Genomic DNA, 22,135 nt, shown 5'->3' on the forward strand with positions numbered 1-22,135 from the left:
TTCCAAGTTGGTGAGTCATAGGTAAGAGTGCATTGACGATTTGTCATGGGCCGGATCGTGTCATTGTAATTTGAATTCTTCATGTAGTTTTGTTGTGGTCCAGGTATTATGATTGTCTTTTTATTTTATTTTTTTTTTATATTTTTTTATATTTAACACCACATCTTTGAAAAGTAGCTTTTAATGATCGTTGACAATGTGTTTTTATTGTTTCGTTGATAAACATGCGGTATGCACGCATATGTAACATGCAATGAAAAAATTTGTTGGGCACATACAGGCTAATAACAAGAAAGAAACATTCAATTCATTTTGGAGTGGTTACAAAAACTCAAATGTGAACTTTATGGTGGTTCTACAAAAACCTGATTGAATACGCTTTCTATGCAATTTATAATAATACGCCACCTTGTGTGATAACAGTTTGCCATAACAACTGAAAAAGCGCGACTGTCGTGAATGAAAAAAAGCGAAATTAACATGAAAACATTGCGAGCGAAAAATTACTATTACCTGTATAACTTTACACTATGTTTCAGAAAAATTGTATCCATAAACATCTACCAGCTAAACATGGGACCCAGTGCTCGTTCAACGTTGTTTACTGTGGCTATCTTAGTGTGAAACTAAGGGAATATCACTTGTAAAAATTGTTCTGGTTTTCCTTCATTTTTTTATTACGTGATGCAGTGGTAAACGATTTTATAAATGGTCAAGGTCCTTTGTAACTGAACATGCAATAAAACAGAATAATAATTTTACTCCTTGTTTACCCTTTGTCCTCACCTTCAAAATATTGTGCATGGATTCAGAAATTTCTCACTCAGCTGCAGCAACCTTTTGTTCTGTACTGGAAGATACAGTTTTTCAACTTTCAATATTGGGAAACATATTGCCAGTTTCCTTTCAAAGTCGAAATGATTCCAAACAGGTAATGTTGGTATTTTTGTACATCTCTATTAGATCATAAAAATATTTTTTTGCTACCCTTTTTTTTCTTTTTAAGCTTGTGGGAAGCAACATTTCTTCAGTTTTACAAAATCAACAGGGTCTGGAATTAAAATTGGAACAAAATGTTGTTGAACATCTGGACAATAAGGTCTCCATTTGAATTTTCTCATTGCTTGCAGTATATTGAGAAATAACAACTTGTTTTGTAGGTAATCGGTGGTTTGGTAGCAAGCAATAAGTTAGTTGATCAGTCAATGAGGCAAAGTCCCCTTACCAAAGACAATTTGTTTAAAGTTCAGGAGGACAGGTATTTTAATGTTTTAATTTATGTTATAGTTATTAGTAATTTTATTATCCAATAAATATTTTCGAAGAACAAGAATTGACACATGCCCTATTAATCATGCCAATTACAAATCATCAGTTTTACGTGTTGTTGTAAATAATCTTGATTCACGATTTTTTATAATTTTGTGTTTTCTGTTGCTTGCAGGAAGTTTTGTGAAGATGTTTTGGTGGCAGTAAAAGACGAAATTATTAAAAAGCACAAATTTGCTACAATAAAGCACGCTGTGGAACAACAAAAAGCAAACAAACTGGCTTTACAAACTACCATTATAAAGTAAGGATTAATTATATGTATTAGTAAAGTTGTCAAATACCTCATGACATATTTAAACAAAGAGAGGAGCAGGGAAGAAGAAAAATTAAACAACTGCAGCGTGAATTACTTGACATAAAAAAAGAAAAGGAACTCCAAATACAACAAAGAAATGAAATGATTGCCCACCTAAAGGATCAACTACAGGTAAACTGTTACTATTCACTATAATGTTAACCTTTGGTTACATAACAATAAACCAAAATAAACACGAATGTTACACAACTATTGTTTATAGTCCAATAATGTTTGCTCTCAATTTGTTAGTTGTTTATCTACAGGAAATGAAAGCAAAAAGTAACATGGAAGGCAAATATGTGAAAAAAAATGCAGAAAATCAAGTTCATCAGAACCAACAAAGATGTCAAATAAATGAGCACACTTTAAAAGAGAAAGTTGAGGTAATGTTTTTGTATATTGCTATGTATTTATTATAGACTTTATATCAGACTTTAATAACACTCAGAACTTTTTAGATATTGAAGTTAAGACTTGATGAAGAGGTGAAAACTCATGTTGAAATTGAAAACTATCTTAAAACCCATCAAAAGGTAATATTACAGTTGGTTATGTGACAGTAAAACAGAAGATTTGACAGTGAAATACACACTTGCTTGGCTTTATGTTTTGATGTTCAGGTGTAACAGAAGAAAAAGTATGTGATCTAGTTCAGGTTAAATTAATCCTGATTTGTTGCAGTTGGTAATCCAATTAAGCTATTGCCCTATGGATAAAAAAATGTTAATGTAAAAATGGCGAACAAGATAACGTTTTTTCAACAACAATCTACTTTAGTTTCGTATGTGCTATTGTCTTGTTTTTTTGATTTTTGGTGTTAAAAAGTACAGGCAGGATTTCTTTTAAAGGTTATGTTTATTTGTCCAAGCACAATATTTGTTTTTAGTTTCTACAAATCTAGTTAATGGCATTTGTTTTATTTTACACAGTTACTAGAAGATAAAGTTGAAAATTGGATGGAAAAGTATGACAAAGATGTAGAAGCAAAACAACATGAATTAACTGTCCTAAAAACATCTAAAGCAAATGACCTTGAGCGCCTGCAGGTATTAGTTATTGTTTTTTGTCAAATGCGATGATTGTTAAGTTTTACGAATCGCAGGAACTTACTCGAAAATATGCGGAGTATGAACATGTGGTTGTAGAAGATCGAATCGAAAAGGAAAAAGAAAGAAGAAAGAAGGAACAAGAAGAAATTGAACTTAATTCGGCTATAAGGGTAAAATATCACATAGCATCTCTAGAAGTTGACAACTGTTTTACATTTTGTGTTTTAGCTGCAATCATGGTGGCGAGGAACCATGGTCATGAAACAAATTGGGCCATTTAGCAAGAAGAAAAAGAAAGGTGGAAAAAAAGGCAAGAAAGGAGGGAAAAAGGGCAAGAAGAAGTGATCTTGTTTTTAGGGTTGCTATCCAGTTGTCAACACATGTACAAATACAACATTTTGTTTTAATGCACAACAAACAAGTTTTTGTTCAGTTTACTCATTTATTCAGAGTCAATTAAAAGTGTTGCAAGATTAACAAGAAATTTGTTTTGAAAATGGCATTAGAATTTTAAAAAAAAATGAAAGATTTTGTATGGCAGCAGTGTGTTTGTCATGTGAATTTAGATCCGACAATCTAGCAGAACAGAAAACAAACAGATTTTAGATATTGTTTGAAACATTTATTTGAAGCAGTTCAGTTGGGCCACCACATACATAATAAAGGAAACTTCTCACAAACAATCAACATGTTGCACTCAGGGCACATCAATTCATATGGAACGTCTTTTAATGTCCACCAAGTACCCAGTACAGGTAAGTTCCAAAGCATACCTTGAAACTAAATAATTCCCACTGACTGGTCAGAATGCTTTACTGATGACCAGGACATTGCAAAACTTAAAAAAAGTAATCAATGCCACCTCAAATGGCATTAAAATGTTCATCAACATACAGATGCGATGTAAGCATTTGAACAAAATAAACCATTTTGCTTGTCAAAAATCTAGCATACACATGCAGGTCACTGTTGTTCTAACTGAGAATGAGATCAGATAATTTCCTCTTTTATGTACCAAGTTACTTCGCTGACAAACTAATACTGCTACCGTCTTCTGTAGAATAAAATCAATTAGTCAGTTTTATGCCTTTTCTGCCTCCCTCTCTCTGCTTACCGTCCACCAGAACTGAAAATCAGATCGGCATTTGGGGCACCTTTAGGTGGTTGATACTTTGGTCTTCTTTCACGGTTCAGGTTTGCAGGAGGTTGCCTAATACAAAAACACATAAACTAACTAGAAAGGTGGTTTTGATAAATATTTCCATTGTATATGTTCTACATCCTCTTTACCGTGTACTATACACACAAAAGCGAATGGATCCCCACACACATGTTTAAGGTAATTGATTACGCTATAAAAATAGATTCTTAACGACAAATTAGTAGAGGGCATCAAACCAACTTCAAAGCCATATTCTTTATAAATCATTATATATCTACAAACGTAGTAACTATGAATGGCGGAAAATACTTCCAATCCTTGAATTTAATCTCGAAAAGCTAAGAGATCTTAATATTGCTGTCCAAGGCCAGTTTTAAAACAATTAAAACGTTTACTAGAAAAACGGAAATTGACGATTTATACTGAGCACCAAGCATCACATTTAATGCCTGTCTAACCTTGTATGGTATGAAGTGTCAAATTGATTTTGTTCTTCTTCCACTTGTCGTTCATTGATTGACAGAGTGATTTGTTTCAGCTCTTGCTTTCGCCTTTCCTCTGCTTGTGTTCGATCTCTTAGACCAGCAGCAAAATGTTCAGAAACGGGGATCTTTAATGGACGAAGAGTTGGTTTGTTACCTTTTTTGGTTAGAAGAGCAAACCTGTAAATATAACAGTCTGATTACAGTACAGGCATAACTACTGTAGATGCGTTCAGGTTATTCGCTTTTCGTGTTGCGTAGCAGTGTAGAGAACCCACTGTGAAAGGTTTGGGTCAAGTCAATTAGTAGGTAAATTTAATCTTGTTAAACCTGAGAACCGCTCAAGTGGATATTTCACAAATAAAATCACAGTGAGTTTTTTTTTGAAAACTTTCATTGCAAGAAAACTATTTTATTGTGCTCTAAAGTCTAAACCAGGGGTCATCAACCTTTTTGGCACAATCGCCCCCTTTCCAAGACACCGGCTCAAAATCGCACCCCTATGAGATTGTTATTTGTATAAAAGTTTTTGAGCAGATGCGGGCGGTTAGCTTTGCCTAGCAACACGAAAGCTTTAGTTAACAAATAATTTAATTGCTACTACAGCACGCCAACTCTATTTCACGCAATTCTTTAAACGCATCTAAGAAAAATCTGATCAATCATAGACAAAACAATATTACGATTATGCGCAAACAATTGCCAGAGTTGCTGATGCTGTGAGATACAACTTCTATGTCGACGATTGCCTCGCGATAGCCCCTTGCGACTCAAGCGCCATTAAGTTAGTGAAAGACTTGAAAAGCTTGCTCGCCTTGGGTGGATTCAAATTGACGAAGTGGGTTTCCACCAGCGACGCAGTCATGGAATCTGTTCCAGTCCAAGAAAGAGGCAAGGCATGCCAAAACGTTTCTTTAGGGCAGGGGTGGCCAACCTTCTACATACCATTCGCCAACTTTTTAACACACTGTGTTGGATGCGCCATAAATGTCTCGTAACCCCACCTTCTATGACTACTTCTTGTACATAGAGAGAAAGAGAAAGAAACAACTTTTGCATGAGAAGGATAGTAATAAGAAATAAGAACTATTAAGTAAAAAATAACTCTGATAAACTATTATATATATGTAATTAATAGGGCTGGCTTACTTTATTTATTTATTAGTTTATTAATTTGATTTTCATGATTATCAAAAGAAGGCAATGCGCCCTCTAATCATGCAATGCGCCACGTTTGGCGCATGCGCCATAGGTTGGCCACCACTGCTTTAGGGGATTGCGTGCAGCAACGTGTGTTGGGAATAAACTGGGACGTGAACGAAGATGAGTTTCAATTTAGCGTCGACCTGCCCGCTAAACCGCTGACCCGACGAGGTATGCTCTCGGTAACTAATTCCCTTTTTGACCCCCTGGGATTCGTGGCACCTGTCGTTCTGGAGGCCCGATTGATGTACCGCAATCTGTGCCAGAAGAAGTTGGACTGGGACGAGGAAGTTGGTGGAGCTGACTTGACAAAATGGAGAAAATGGTGCGGCAGCTTGGAACGTTTGCGCGCTGTCCGGATTCCCCGATGTTTTAGGCCTAAAACAACGAACGACATAACAGGCCAACAATTGCACTTCTTCGCTGATGCCTCTACAGTTGCAAGAGGATGTGTGTGCTACCTACGGACAACGATGGAAGACGGCAGTGCACACTGCAGTTTTGTAATGGGAAGGTCGCTCTTGTCAGGTTCTGGAAAGCACACGATCCCTCGTTTGGAGTTGGAGGCGGCGCTGGATGCTGTCAAGCTTTCCAGGACAGTTTACGTGCGTACATGATTGGAGACACGTCCATACCGCTTCGAACCCAGCAGACCAAGCCTCACGCGGCATGGCGGCCGACGCCTTCGTTGGGTCGAAATTATGGCAAAACGGGCCAGACTTCCTGCGATTTCCCCCGGATCAGTGGCCCAAGGGATTTGCTAAACCCGAAGTACCGGGAGGAATCTACAGCAGCTTTAATTTAAAAGAAACAACTGACGTGTTTCTTTCAATCAGCGACAGCTCACCGACCGATAAGCTGATCAACCAATTTTCGTCGCTCTACCGACTTAAAATCGCCACTGGATGGCTCTTGCGCGTCCGAGGATATCTTCACAAAAAGACTAAAGGGGAAACCGCTACGCTTTCTCGCTCGCCAATCACCGTTATTGAGCTACAGGACGCTGAAAAGGCACTTGTATAATACAACCAGCGGCAAGAATTCCCAAATTGGACTAAAGGAGACCTTCCCTCGCACCAAAATAAGACGTCTCAGATCTACAAGCTAAATCCCATCATGGTAGACGGCGAGTTGCGAGTAAGAGGAAGACTGGAAAACTGTTGCCTGGATTACAAAGCTAAACATCCCGCCATTATCCCACACCAATCTCACTTTACCGATCTGCTAATTGAACACTACCACAGCAAGAAAGCGGGACACTCAGGTGTCAACCATACAATGAACCTGTTATGTCAGCGCTACTGGGTTGTTAACGCGCGAGTTGGAATCCGTCGTGCCTTGCGAAAATGTCTACTTTGCCGACAACGTAATGCCAACCCAGGATCGCAGCAAATGGCCGATCTGCCGACCAGACTACAATTAAATGAGGCCCCTTTCACCCACACTGGGGTGGACTACTTTGGACCTTTCACAATTAAGATACGCCGAAGTGAAGTGAAACGCTATGGGTGCCTTTTTACGTGTATGACCAGTCGCGCAATCCACCTGGAAGTTTCCCCCGACCTTTCGACAGATGCTTTCATTAACGCTATGCGACGCTTCATTGCACGTCGCGGACCAATAAAGCACATGCATTCAGATAAAGGGACAAACTTTGTCGTAGCGGAACGAGTTCTCCGAGAGTCTGTCGATGAATGGAACCAACAGCAAATACACAACTACTTGAGACAAAAAGCGGTCACTTGGCACTTTAATCCTCCTAGTGCCAGTCATTTTGGAGGTGCTTGGGAAAGGATGGTCAGATCTGTCCGCCGCATATTGATGACGCTGCTTCCAGACAAACCACTCGACGATGATTTGCTACACACTTTATTCCTTGAGGTTGAAGATATTGTGAACTCGAGGCCCTTGACTCAAGTTCAATTAGAAGTAGGAGAGGAATTACCACTTACTCCTAACCATTTGCTGAAGCTAAAACCAACGGTCGGTTTGCCGCCAGTGAATACTTCGAAGACCGACTGCTACGCGAGACGCCGGTTTCGTGCTGTTCAGTACCTTGCTGACGAGTTCTGGCGTCGTTGGATGCAAGAATACCCTCGGACGATCATCGCCACACAGAAGTGGCATGAACGTAAGAAGAATTTTGCCGTCAACGATATTGTGCTGTTGGTAGACGATTCGACCCCGAGAGGGCGCTGGCCTATGGACCGAGTTCTTAACATATTCCACGACAAAAACGGAATCGTCCGAAGCGTTGAAGTGAAGACTTCCAGCGGAGTTCTGAAGAGACCTGTTGCAAAGCTGTGCGTTATCGTTCCTGCCGAGACTGAGGGCGACGAAGAAGAAACAGAGCCAAGGATGTAGAAAATTCGGACTGCCATGGACGTTTATTTCGCGTGCGCCGGAGCCTAATGAGGCGCAAATCTTTTAATTGTTGTAAAAAATTGTAAACGCATAACTGTAGCGTTTCCCATTTTGGTGGGGGAGGATGTAAGATTTCTTGCCTCTAGCGGCGCAAACTGTTATGTACGGGTGCCAGGAAGATCGTCCTGGCATTGCTATTGTCGCAACAATGACTTTGTGACGTAAAATCCATTGTGGTGCAATTACCTTGTGCGAGACCGCATGGTTATTAGTTATTAGTGTCTGTGATGTGCTGAACGCATGAAAGTGAGTTGTGATAGCTAAGTAACGACATTCTGATTCTATTTGAAACAGAAATTTTACTGCAAATGTGCAAAAGTTGTACCTAAGTAAATTGGACCTGTGAACTTTGCGCTGAGCATTGGAATATTGTGACCCGATTTACTGTGGGCAAGATTCGGCCTACATCGATCTGTGCGAGGAAGTAACTTGGTTGCATTGCTGTACGCCGGTATGTTTTAATGTAGTGGCCTGTATCTTGGTGTGTTTTTATATGTTTTACTGATTACGCCTTACGATATTTACAGTGTGAAAACCGTAATCTGTGATTTCCAACTGGGAAGTCTAATGCCTGGACCGATCAAAGTTTGGTACGTTAATTGTTTCTCTCCTGTAAATGCGTTTGTCGTTGTTCCTCGTTCTGACTTTTACTAGTGTTGTTATATTTGCAGAAAACCGCGTTTATTGCGCGCGTCATTCATCTTGGTCGAAATAAAATTCTGTTGCTCGCACTGGTAGCTTGTCCAGGCGCTGCACTGAAGGTGCGACGCTACACCAACAATAAATAATTTTTGTTCGTATTCTTTTTGCACTATTATTGTCATATAATTACAAAAACTTTAAACAGAACAAAAAAAATAATTTCAATTAATTCTCTTGCTTTGACCCAGATATTGTCGTCCAAGGTCACATTTTTTTCTAGAAAGCTGTAACAGTTGTGTTACAGACACTTCAAATTAAAAAAGCAATTTGCTACAAGTGTATACATAACAAATTGTTTTTCATTTAACTTTGTTTCGCAAAACGTGTACCATTGATCTGTAGTAGGCTAACCTCTCAGGGTGCACACGCCAAACGACTGTTTGACCTTTTGACACCGTTTTCAATAGCACGCAGTCCTTGGTGTTCAACAACACCGTTTAACCTAATTTATACGTGCCTTGAGTATTGATTCCTAAATCGATTGCAAAAAAATGCTACGTTATGACGAAAGAAATTTCTGAACTGTGTTAGTAATACCTACTAGTTGACCTTAAGTAACCCGTGGTCATGCGGCGGCCAACCTGATAACGAGCATTTAAAAAACATTTATCTTGCAAAAATGTCAAGTTTATTTTTTCATCTTTATTTTTATCAACAAAGTTTTGCTTGACATACACGAAACCGAAGCACGCTTATTAGGTTTAAATCACGTCATAGGTGTGAAACCTTTGCCAAAACTGAAAATGTGAGTGATAACTTAATAAAAGCATTGCTGTGCAAAACAGCTGATTTCTAATCACCGAAACGACGTCTCGTAAAACGTCTGTCCGACGTCAAGCTGAGCCCTCCTGCTATCGTAAACCAGTGAGTTACTCTCTTGGGACTTCTGCCTACAGTGTCTTTCTTGACCAAACGAGTGTTAGACACATTTACTTTCGGGGGCCTGTGGGTGAACCGCTGGGTCAATCGGGGTCAAACTTCTGGAGGATCAAGTTTGGTTTGATAACTAACATATGTCCAAATTTGAATAAATTTGAAGCACTCTTTCTTTACCAAACCAGCGTTAAAAAATTTACGTTTCGGGGGCCTGTGGATGAACCGCTGGGTAATTCGGGGTCACATTTCTGGAGGATAAAGTTTGGATTATTAACTAACATATGTCCAAATTTGAATAAATTTGAAGCACTCTTTCTTTACCAAACGAGCGTTACAAACCAGCGTTAGACAGAAAAAAGAAAAGAAATACGGACAAAAACAATATGTGTCCCCTTTAAGGAAGGGGACCCATAACTACACAAGTTTACTATTGCACTACATTGCTAATCCAAGAATAGCTGCGCAACGTTTGAAGGTCTACGCCAGGGGTGTCAAACATGCAGCCCGAGAAGTAACTTTTAGAAGTTATGTGTTTTACTCAGGCGGAAAACCCTGTTATACCAGTGAGTTCATATGAGCAACGTTAAAATTGGAAGATCGAAATAACCCATCAGCATTTGCGATTTGTTGCATCATTGTATGCCATTGTTTTCAAACAAAGCAATTACAATATTGTTTTTTTAGTGTGGGTAATGGCATTAATGAACATTTTACTTTTTAATCATGCAATTTTGTTGTTGTCATGTTACGCTGTAACAAATGTTTTGATAGTGCGGTCCTCGACTTTCTTTAAACTGTGTTTTCAACCTCAAAGTTGTTTGAGTTTGACAACCCTGGTCTAAGCAACAGCAAAGACGTTCGACTTTTTTATAAAATTACGTTACAGTTACACCATTTCAAAAAAAACCACGGTGCACATTTTCACAAGCTAATGTCCCTATACTTGGTGTAGTTGCTCTTGTTCTAAATGTTTAAATAAATTACATGCAAATATTGCCAGACCCCCTCCCCTTTTTAAAAAGTTCCCGTTACCGCTGAGTGACAACAGGGAGTCGTTATCTCCCATGCATATTCATTCTTTTATATTGGCTTATCTGATCGCCAATGTTCTCACAACAAGCGTTTAAATGAAGGGGCCAAAGCGTTAAAATTACGAAACTGATGTTCCTGCAAAGACGCTGATTGTAATTCAATCTGCTAAGTTCGAACCGCACTAAATTCAAAGTATCAAACTGTATTGAGATTTGAACAATGTTAAATGTGAAACTAGAAGAGTGGCTTTCTGATATACTTCCATTTTATATATTCTATACGATATTTACCAAATTACCATAGGCGCCTACTTGTTAAAATCGGCGGGGAGACAGGATTTTACAACTCGGTAAAGACGGAAATATTTTCTGCCCGGACGTCACCTAACGTCGCAAGTTACACCCTTTGCGGTGTTTCCGTAATGGTACTGTATACATCAGGGGTGGGGAGCCTGCGGCCCGCTTGCCTTTTTAATGTGGCCCGCGTCACAATTTTGTTAAAGTACAGCATAAAACATAGCATCAAAAAACAACAACAATAAAATGTTTATGTACAAATATTTACTTGAAAAGACTTACACATTTCCACATTTGACGCCAAACTTATTAAAATTGCCACATTCAACCACTTGCGTTATTTGTGACGTAACAGTCACTCGATTGTCTCTCCTTGTGAAATCATTTGTCATGTGGTGTTAGTTTTAAATTGATTTTAGAGCTATTAGCGTGGATCCTTATATTGTTACATAAAATATATTCGGTATAATGGAGCTATAGGGTGTTCCAGAAAGAATGGATAGATTTTAGTCGGATTAAGTGACAAACCTGTATGCTTTGTTTGTTGCAAATAAGTAACAGCAAAGGAAAAATCAAATCTGGAGCGATGAAATATAAAATCACTTGTGTGCTTAGGGCAGTGATTCTCAAACTGTGTGCCGTGAGTGATTTCCAAGTGTGCCGCGAAATATTTTCTTTTTTGAAGTGCAAACATTCCCTAGTGTTTTAGGCCTTTTCGGCGAAATACTGGTGCGGATAACAAAGTTTTAAAGCCCATATTTTGTTGTTGGTAATAAAAAGCATCCTTACCCACCACAATAAAGTTGAAAGTTAACATAATTATAAGCTTATGATCAACTTCTGTTGTGTTTCCCTGCGAAGTGTGCCTCGGAAGGAAATTTTAGTTATTTAATGCGCCGCATGGTAAAAATGTTTGAGAACCACCGGCTTAGGGTATTACACGGGATTTGAAAATAAAAAAAATAATTTGGCCCGCCCGAAAATGATGTGCAATTCATGCGGCCCGCAGAACGAAGTAGGTTCCCCACCCCTGGTATACATCAACAGCTGATGCCGACCCAACTATACAGTACAACATTTTTTTCCTTGCCAGCAACAACTATTACAAAACATGTTATATTTTTACGCAACAAGGCGCACATGCGTCTAAAAAAGCCATTATAAATGTAGTTTACTATACGTTTCTAGGTCGTTTGGTACGTTTAAACCGTGTTGTCTATTTACGCAGCAAATTGTATGTAACGCATTTTTAGTTTTTAAGTTCAGTTTATTTCAAATCAGGAGTTACCAAAGTAAAGACCGCGAAGGTATTTGTCTAAATAGCCTATATATCTTGGAAAACAACGACAGTGTTCCCAAAACAACATGTGGGCATAAGTTTACCTTTTTTCACACTTCACAGGACGCATAAAAAATCATCCAAACCAGTTTGTTACATCACAGACAAGACTTAAAGCAGGGGTGTCCAACCTTTTTGGCCCAAGGGCCACATGCGGTTTACGAATGTTTGCGCGGACCACTTGAGTATTACTGCCAATTTGGAATCTTAGAAAGAGCTGCCTTATAATTTCTAATTAAAATCCTCACACCGAAATTCTAATCTTAGAAATGTGTATTATCCTCGTTTACAGTTATAAGAACAACTAGAAAAGTGGCTTTCTGATATACTTCAATTTTATATATTCTATACGATATTTACCAATTTACTATACACATCATTTGATCTACACATATGATTGTTTTTGTAAACAAAAACTAATGGGTCCCCACACGCGTATTTATGCAGATTACGGTAAACCTATGTTGCGGCTATTTTTAGATCCTTAAGGACAAATTTTTCACAAAGCATTAACTTTTAACTTTAAAAACTTCAAAAGTTTTTGTCCGTTTAATAACGACCGTTTAATGACCTTTTGACACTGTTTTTAACAGCATGCAGTCCTTAGTGTTTAACAATACCGTTCAGCCTAATTTATACATCACTTAAGTACTGATTCTTGAATTGATTTGTCAAAAATAAAGAAGATACGTTATGACGAAAAACTCTTAACTGTGTTGTAATGCGTACAAGTTAACCTTTAGTGACCCGTGGTTATGCGACGGCCAAGCTGACAACGAGAATTTAAAGACCATTTAACGCGGCGTTTGAAAAAGTTAAGTTTATTTTTTCATATTTATGTTGATCAACGACGTTTTGCCTGACATAAACGAAACCGAAGTACGTTTATCGAGTTTAAATTACGTCTTAGGTGTAAAAACTTAAAATGCGCGTGATAACTCAATAAAACGACACAGCATTGCTGCACAAAAAAAAACAGCTGATTTCTAATCACCCAAACGACTGTCTCGTAAAACGTCTGTCTGGACGTCAAGCTGAGCACTCCCGCTCTGTCGCCTTAATCGTAAACCAGTGAATTCCTCCCTTGGGACTTATATCTGACTGATAGCGTACACATATTATGGGTTGTAAAGGTAACTGGCAAAATTTTAAATACTAAACGAATATCCTGCTTAAACAATTGTTATTTTTTTAAATATTTCTGCACCATAGGGCTTGTATTTCTGCCTAAAAACTAAAACCGATTATTTCGGGGTTTAAAGGGTAAAAAATGGGTGAATCCGAAAAAAAGATACAAAAATCTTTAAAACAATCTTACATTGCACCAAACAACAAAGCATGAAACTCCAAGATGCTGTACTTTAGTCAGTACAACGGTTTTAAAAATTTTACGTTTTGGGGGCGTGTGGGTGAACCGCTGGGCCAATCGGGGTCAAACTTCAGGAGGATCAAATTTGGATTATTAACTAACATCTTTGTATATTTTAATAAATTTGAAGCACTCTTTCTTGACCAAACGCGTCTCACAAGCCAGCATTACTAAAACCGATTATTTCGGGGTTTAAAGGGTGAAAAATTGTTGAATCCGAAAAAAAGATACAAAATTCTTTAAAAAACCTTACATTGCACCAAACAACAAATCAAGAAACTCCAAGACGCTGTACTTTAGTCAGTACAGCCGTTTTAAAAAAAATACGTTTTGGGGGCCTGTGGGTGAACCGCTGGGTCAATCGGGGTCAAACTTCAGGAGGATCAAATTTGGATTATTTACTAACATCTCTGTAAATTTGAATAAATTTAAAGCACTCTTTCTTGACCAAACGCGTCTCACAAACCAGCGTTAGACAGAAAAAAGAAAAAAAAAATACGGACAAAAACAATATGTGTCCCCTTCAGGGAAGGGGACCCATAATAAACACACCAAGATATAGTAAAGTCAACAAAGTTTTTTCCACACGTCGACATTTCAATGTGAAGTTTGGCACTGTTTTTCTCTAACAAGTTTGGCAATATTCAGTGAGATGGACGGTGGAGCAATGCGAAGCGATTTTTCCACATGGCTGTCAGAAATTACTGATCTTACAGGGGATTTAAAGTCACATGTCAACCTTTCTTGGAAAGTTCTGTTAGCGTTAGTTGCTTTTTGTTTCCTGTTTGGCATAATCTATATTACTGCAGAGTGCGGAAGATGTTTTACTGCTAAATGCGTCTTGCGCGAGTCTCTGATGCCAGATGTATCTCAATGAACCAGGAGTAGGATTGTGACGTAACAATGTAGAAATTGTGATGCGTAACAATGCGCATTGTGACGCAATAAAAGTAACTTGAACAGTTGTGTATTACTACTCTATTAACAAAGAAATAAAGCAAACAATAAATGCCAATTTTTCGGAATGAAAGTTCGCCATAAATAACGTAGGCGATTAAGTTGCCAATATGAGTCATTTCAAAAAATACCGCGCGGGCCACTCAAAACCTTCCTGCGGGCCACGGGTTGGACACCCCTGACTTAAAGTATCAATGCTTTCGTTACTGTGTGCATACAGGTGCATTTCTTTGTTAATTGTGATGAATTAAATGAGAAGTTAGTAATTTATGCCAAATATTTTTATTGTTCGACAGTAGCGCTATCTGACTCTTAGTAATATTGCAGTAGCTCCTACTGGTCCCGCAAAAGCGCTTTGTAGACCACAATTACGGAACGGCGCTGCGTTTGGGCTTGCAAGCTATGTGGCCGTCAAATGACATTTTCATGTTATCCGGCTCACCCTGAAAAAAATTGGCTACCCCTTCTTTAAACTATTTCAATGTGTCGATGAAGCGGACCGAGTTAGTAAACACTTGCATGTTTTTATCCAATGGCTCATATAGCACAAAGTATATATAAAACGCAAGTAGTCCAACCCATTGTTACGCGATAGAGCCGCATGGACGCCATTTTGTGTCCAAATTAATACAGCAGGTATAGGGAAAAACACATAAATTGTCTGATTTTTACAAACTGGTGGGCTTTAACGCGAATTTGATAGGCCAAATCGAATAAAACTTTTGGTTTATACCATTTGAGTGTGACAATGTTCGCTAAACGCAAATATTTAAAGTTCACATGAAAATTGAGCGGCCAAATTTACATGAAAAACAGCAATTTAGCTTTTAATATTGTGTTGAAATGTTAGAACCCGAAATTTTCATTCAATTTGGCGAATCAAATTCTAGTCCAAGCTCTCCATGTTGTAAAAATCAGACAATTTATGTGTTATTTTTCTCTACCCGCTGTATCATTTTGGACACAAAATGGCTCCATCGGCTTTATTGCATAACAATAGGTTGGACAACTTTTGTTTTGTATAGACTTTGATATAGCACTTCAAGTATACGTTTGTGACGTAACAATATGGGTTGTTTGATTTTTCAGAAAGGTTTTTCTGTTCAAACTAGACAGTCGTTGACTGTGCAGTAGTAAAATAGATAATGCAAAACTGTATGTGCATTATTTTGTAAATTAACGCAAGACTTGTTTATGACGTAGTCAGCAACGCAGATACCCGGGGAGGCGCCGCCTCCCCGCCTCCCCATAAGTGGGCGCCAGTGCAAATTACTATACACATCATTTGATCTACACATATGACTGTTTTTGTAAACAAAAACTAATGGGTCCCCACCTGCGTGTTTGTGCGGATTTACGGTAAACAAATGTTGCGGTGATTTTTAGATTCTTAAGGACAAATTTTCAGAAAGCATTAACCCAACAATAAAAAAAATGTTCGTATTCTTTTTGCACTATTATTGTCATGTAATTACAAAAACACTACAAGTGTGTACATAACAAATTGTTTTTCATTTAACTTTGTTTCGCAAAACGAGTACCATTGACCTGTAGTAACCTCTCAGGGTGCACACGCCAAACGACTGTTTGACCTTTTGACACCGTTTTCAATAGCACGCCGTCCTTAATGTTCTACAATACCGTCAAGCCTAATTTATACGTGCCTTGAGTATTGATTCCCAAATTGATTGTCAAAAACGCTATACGTTATGACGAAAGAAAGTTCTCAACTGTGTTTGCAATACCTACTAGTTGACCTTAAGTAACCCGTGATCATGCGGCGGCCAACCTGCCAATGAGCATTTACAAAAACATTTATTTTGCAAAAAAGTCAAGTTTATTTTTTCATCTTTATTTTGATTAACAAAGTTTTGCTTGACATGTACAAAACCAAAGCACGCTTATTAGGTTTAAATCACGTCATAGGTGTAAAACCTTCGCCAAAACTAAAAATGTGAGTAATAACTTAATAAAACGACATATAGCATTGCTGTGCACAACAGCTGATTTCTAATCACCGAAACGACGTCTCGTAAAACGTCTGTTCGACGTCAAGCTGAGCCCTCCCGCTATCGTAAACCAGTAAGTTACTCTATTGCAGTGGTCTTCAACCTTTTTTATAGGCGACCCCAATTTAAGGGAAAATGAAATCAGAATTTACATGCGACCTTTCTTTTTTTTTCAACACTGAGAAAAATGTTTTTAGTAATGCTGAACCGAAAGAACAATTACACAAACTGTACATAATTACAAACAAATGTGGCGATACAAAAGTATTACGAAAAAAGTTTTTAAGGCGTTTCATTTAAGACATAAACCCAATTTTCGGAACACAAACTTGTCAGATTGTTCAACATTTAATTTGCACTGTTAGTGAGATGGTTGCGCCTGTATACTGTCCACAAGTTTTTGAAGCCACGGCTTGACTTTGCACAAGCTTAACCACACGTCATGCTCCACTTCCAATCGATTACGATGTTTCGTTTTTCATACACTCATTGCACTAAATCCTGCTTCACACAGCCACGTGGTTGAAAACGGGATTAGAAAAATTTGGCATAGTTGGGTACGTTGCATAAATAACTATTCACTCGTTCTGGTGTCACCTTAAATAATACAAACTTATAGTGTTGAGTCATAATACACGTTGTCGAAACCCATTGTTACGCGATAAAGGCATTTTCTGTTTTTCCAATACCACGATTTAATTGCAACAGGAGGTAGCAAGCTGAACTACAAAACAAGAGCAAAAGTTGCCATCTAAAAGAACATAATATTAGTTTCATTTTCTGTAATCAATTTTAAAATGCGCTAAATTAAATTCGGCGACATTTCGCGACCCCAGAAAAAGTTTAGGCGACCCCACTTGGGGTCGCGACCCATACGTTGACGACCACTGCTCTATTGGTACTTCTGCCTGCCCTACAGTGTCTTTCTTGACCAAACGAGCGTTAGACACATTTACGTTTTGGGGGCCTGTGGGTGAACCGCTGGGTCATTCGGGGTCAAACTTCTAGAGGATCAAGTTTGGTTTGATAACTAACATATGTCCAAATTTGAAGCACTTTTTCTTTACCAAACGAGCGTTACAAACCGGCGTTAAAAAATTTCCGTTTCGGGGGCCTGTGGGTGAACCGCTGGGTAATTTGGGGTCAAACTTCTGGAGGATCAAGTTTGGATTAACAAGTAACATATGTCCAAATTTGAATAAATTTGAAGCACTCCTTCTTTACCACACGAGCGATAAAAACCAGCGTTAAAAATTTTACGTTTCGGGGGCCTGTGGGTGAACCGCTGGGTAATTCGGGGTTAAACTTCTGGAGGATCAAGTTTGGATTAATAACTAACATATGTCCAAATTTGAAGCACTTTTTCTTTACCAAACGAGCGTTACAAACCGGCGTTAAAAAATTTCCGTTTCGGGGGCCTGTGGGTGAACCGCTGGGTAATTTGGGGTCAAACTTCTGGAGGATCAAGTTTGGATTAACAAGTAACATATGTCCAAATTTGAATAAATTTGAAGCACTCCTTCTTTACCACACGAGCGATAAAAACCAGCGTTAAAAATTTTACGTTTCGGGGGCCTGTGGGTGAACCGCTGGGTAATTCGGGGTTAAACTTCTGGAGGATCAAGTTTGGATTAATAACTAACATATGTCCAAATTTGAAGCACTTTTTCTTTACCAAACGAGCGTTACAAACCGGCGTTAAAAAATTTCCGTTTCGGGGGCCTGTGGGTGAACCGCTGGGTAATTTGGGGTCAAACTTCTGGAGGATCAAGTTTGGATTAACAAGTAACATATGTCCAAATTTGAATAAATTTGAAGCACTCTTTCTTTACCAAACGAGCGTTAGAAAGAAAAAAGAGAAAAAAATACGGACAAAAACAATATGAGTCCCCTTCAGGGAAGGGGACCCATAAAAAATGGTTAAAAGTGTTTACTGTTAAATTGTTTATGACCCGCCGGCCGCCAAACACGTAATGGTTGTCGTAAATGTTAGATCGCTATAAATCAAATTATGTTCGTTAGGTTCATGTAATTGGTAGCGTGCCAATGATTGGCATAATTTATGTCTTCTATTGGTGGTCTTGTGCAGCCTAACAGATGGATCTCCAGATTCAGAAGGGCATTTATTCCTAGAAGTTGGTGCCGTTTCGATTTTTGAAGCAACGATCGTACGGTGATCTGGCCGCTGCAATTTTGCTGAGTAAGCTAGAAAGTAGCGCCGAAATCTGGGTCTTTAATGGTATTTCTAAAATCCATTCTTCTTCTTTTGAATTAGATAACGGGTTATAATAGAAACTGATTCCGCTCGCCTTAGCGGCCTTGCGCTGTAGAATGTGCCAAAAGTTGTCAGTTTGACCTGGTTTAGGTCTTGTACTTTCGGGTTTGGGGCCTGCATACAATTCTGCAACAAGCACTTTGAAGCTTAACGCGTCGTTTCCAACTAGAAAACGAAATAGGCAAGAAACAACAGACCATTTGACGTGTCTATAAGCGTGAGGTCTAGCACATTTATAAGGGAAACTTCCCAAAGCAGAAATAAACGACCGTCTTACAAAATTCCAGAATCAAAAAATTAAAATTAAAGTATGCGTTTTTCTTCATCAAATGCATTAAAAAAACGGTCATTTTTGTTATTGAAAACACTTTTAAACACTAATTTCGCTAATGATAGCAGGGAATGAATATGAAAATTTATTGCTCGTATCAGTTTGTATAAGTGCTCGGCCGAGCACCGAGCATCAAAAACAACGATGCTCGGTACCGAGTACTCGGGTTCCGGCTCCGGTCGGCCAATCGTGGTTTGTGCCAGCTGATATCAATAGCAAACAGAAAGCAGACAGCAGACAGATTTGTGTTTGAAGCCTGAATTTTAAGACTATTGAATGATAAGCAGCTGAAAACAATCAATGTAATTGTTTAAATTAGTACTTCAATACCAACACGCAAATCTTTTGCCATGCAATAAAAATTCACCTCCAGTGCTAATTGTTACACCTGTCAGGGGTTGCCGAACTATAACATTACCAAAAATACTAAGGTGCACAACGAAAAAGAGCAAAGTAAGTAAATGACACAAACAATATCTTACTTCATAGAATCTGCTTCTTGTTCTTTTGACATAGCTTTTTTTACACTGACTGGAACAGTCATGTCATGTTGCACAACCACAGTTTGTTTACGAGACTGAATACTTTCTGACTGAAAACAAAAATTATATAACTCGTTTACATTGTGAAACTAGAAGGGTGGCTTAGCACATTTTGTCATTGCCTATACACTATAACCTATTTTAAAACATTCATATATTTCCTCTGCTTATTTTATATTGGGTCCCACATTATCCAGCGTCTTTTATAACCTTAGTTGTTTCTGCAGGCAGAAACTCATGGGTCCCCACACATGCAAAGTTACAAATAATGCATTTCAAGAGATAACCATGAGAAAGTCGGGTGTTGTAAGGTAAAACACAGTGATCAGCACTGGGCTTAAATAATAATACTATGAAACCACAATAATTCAATCAATAGTACTACAAAATTTGAGCCCAATCCGCCAATGTTTAAAGGTTTGACCACTAGAGGTGTTTTGAGCAACAACCATTAATGCTTCTGACTACATAGGGCTGTTAACAACCCCCTAACTGCCATGGCACAAAAACGTCCAACAAGCAACCCACAAACACAAGTAACACACAACTGGTTGCCCTTGTAACACTATTGGGCCACAGAAATCTTTCGTTTGTGGTGCCCAATAACATACAAATACGTTTTACACTTTGGGGGCTTGTGGGGTGAATGTTGGGGCTACAGGGTTGAACACAACAATCAACACCTATAAATGGCCTCTTCTTCAAGCTATCCAAATTTCAGCCCATTCCGACACTGTTTAAAACCTCACCCATTTTAAGGGGTTAACAGGGTAAATACTGGGGTTATCAACACAAACAAAGTGGGAAGCACATCTACATAACTATCTTTACCATATGTGTAAGTTTCATCCGAATCCATTAAACATTTGATGGCAAAACGAGTCGGACAAACTTTGCGGGGTAAAAAAACATTTTAGGGGGCTAGCGGGGTAAGTACTGGGGTTATCAACACAAACAAAGTGGGATGCACATCTACATAACTATAACTACCATCTGTGCAAATTTCACCCAAATCCATCATACATTTGATGGAAAAAAGAGTCGGACAAACTATGGGTGAAAAAAAAAACATTTTAGGGGGCTAGCGGGATAAATAGTGGGGTTATCATCACAAACCAAGTGGGATGCACATCTACATAACTATATCTACCATCTGTGCAAATTTCACCCAAATCCATTAAACATTTGATGGAAAAACGAGTCGGACAAACTTTGGGTGAAAAAAACCATTTTAGGGGGCTAGCGGGTAAATAGTGGGGTTATCAACACAAACAAAGTGGGATGCACATCTACATAACTATACCTACCATCTGTGTAAGTTTCATCTAAATTCATTAAACATTTGATGGCAAAACGAGTCGGACAAACTTTGGGGTAAAAGGGGGCTAGCGGGGTAAATACTGGGGTTATGAACAAAAACAAAGTGGGATGCACATCTACAGAACTATATCTACCATCTGTGTAAATTTCATCAAACATTTCATGGAAAAACGAGTCGGACAAACTTTGGGGAGAAAAAAAAAGAAGAAAAACAAAGAAAAAAAACAAAAACAATTTGAGTAAAATCAATATGTGTCCCCTTCAGGGAAGGGGACCCATAATTAAATTGGCAACACATGTGAATATTAAATTAGAAACACATTCAAACACACTCAAACTTAATTGAAGTTTTTAGGTGCTTTACATTAAATTTATTCAAACAAACCATGATTGCATCCAAAGCTTTCTGGAAATCATCATCCTCCACACAATGAGCTCGTCGTACCTGACTTCTTGTTGTATAAACTTCACTGTCAGGATCATTTTCATCAATTTCACCAGTTACCATCTATGGCAGTTTAGAAATAAAACAACAACGAATGCAAAAACATGTAAAAAATTTAGCAAGTACAAACTAACTTCTCCTGTGTCTATTTCTTCATCAAATTTGTCCTCATTATCACTAGAACCTGATTGACTGCTGTTTTCATCTTCAACATGATCAACCTGGGAACTTCCCTCTGGGATGGTGCTTAAGTTTTCAACAGTTTGATGATGAATTTTATCAGATGTTACGACTTTTTCTGCATTTCAACAATTCAAAATCTTTGAGAACTCTTATTGATGTGCATTGTTCCAAACCTTACATGGAGCAGTAAATTACAAAACAAGTCAATTTATGTAAACTGTATTTAATGCAAAGGGCACTGACAAAGGTGGTCTTTCTATATATTCCAACTAATAAACATTACATTCTTTGTAGTGATTTACCACATACACCAATTACCATACTTACAGCAAATGTACATTTGTCACCTATTTTCATATAGGTTCCTATGTTATATAACGTTTAACATAATTTCAATTTTTTTCGGCAGAAGCACTTAGATCCGCTCACACAAATTAGTAGAAAGCATCAACCTAAATGATTTCATCCATCATCTTTTTATATTATTATAATGTTACATATATTTATAA

At 38.2% G+C, this 22,135-nt stretch overlaps 3 protein-coding genes across 6 annotated transcripts in view; 2 read left to right on the forward strand and 1 right to left on the reverse strand.

Annotated features, from left to right (window-relative positions):
• Positions 1-470: 470 nt before the first annotated feature.
• LOC145229091 (dynein regulatory complex protein 9-like) lies at positions 471-3,086 on the forward strand. The gene is made up of 10 exons (XM_080094356.1): positions 471-931; positions 1,007-1,099; positions 1,161-1,258; positions 1,445-1,573; positions 1,636-1,759; positions 1,894-2,013; positions 2,089-2,163; positions 2,560-2,676; positions 2,733-2,849; positions 2,908-3,086. Exons 1-10 carry the CDS (start codon positions 803-805, stop codon positions 3,022-3,024), a joined length of 1,119 nt encoding a protein of 372 aa, XP_079950482.1. The 5' UTR covers positions 471-802; the 3' UTR covers positions 3,025-3,086.
• A 193-nt stretch (positions 3,087-3,279) lies between these two features.
• The window catches only part of LOC145229087 (regulator of nonsense transcripts 2-like), a 46,895-nt gene continuing 28,039 nt past the window's right edge, over positions 3,280-22,135 (reverse strand). Inside the window, exons 24-29 of one of the 3 annotated variants that reach the window (XM_080094349.1) lie at positions 21,578-21,741; positions 21,384-21,506; positions 19,619-19,728; positions 4,300-4,503; positions 3,794-3,889; positions 3,280-3,733 (exon numbers count right to left, since the gene is read on the reverse strand). In XM_080094349.1, the coding sequence (XP_079950475.1) occupies positions 3,724-3,733; positions 3,794-3,889; positions 4,300-4,503; positions 19,619-19,728; positions 21,384-21,506; positions 21,578-21,741 (707 nt within the window). In that variant the 3' untranslated portion in view covers positions 3,280-3,723. Of the gene's footprint in view, positions 3,734-3,793; positions 3,890-4,299; positions 4,504-5,137; positions 5,340-12,754; positions 19,424-19,618; positions 19,729-21,383; positions 21,507-21,577; positions 21,742-22,135 lie in introns of those variants that run through there. The other 2 variants (XR_013860352.1, XM_080094350.1) reach the window with 2 other exon arrangements.
• On the forward strand, positions 5,337-8,681 carry LOC145229089 (uncharacterized). 2 transcript variants are annotated; one of them, XM_080094352.1, is made up of 2 exons: positions 5,337-8,540; positions 8,622-8,681. In XM_080094352.1, the coding sequence occupies exon 1, from the start codon at positions 6,643-6,645 to the stop codon at positions 7,888-7,890; it is 1,248 nt and encodes a 415-aa protein (XP_079950478.1). In that variant the 5' UTR covers positions 5,337-6,642; the 3' UTR covers positions 7,891-8,540; positions 8,622-8,681. The 2 variants fall into 2 exon arrangements, with proteins under 2 accessions (XP_079950478.1, XP_079950479.1); XM_080094353.1 differs by having other exon boundaries at positions 5,337-8,401; positions 8,478-8,681.

The sequence above is a fragment of the Phallusia mammillata genome, chromosome 5, assembly GCF_965637545.1.
Source record: "Phallusia mammillata chromosome 5, kaPhaMamm4.hap1.1, whole genome shotgun sequence".
Taxonomy (NCBI): Eukaryota; Metazoa; Chordata; class Ascidiacea; order Phlebobranchia; family Ascidiidae; genus Phallusia; species Phallusia mammillata.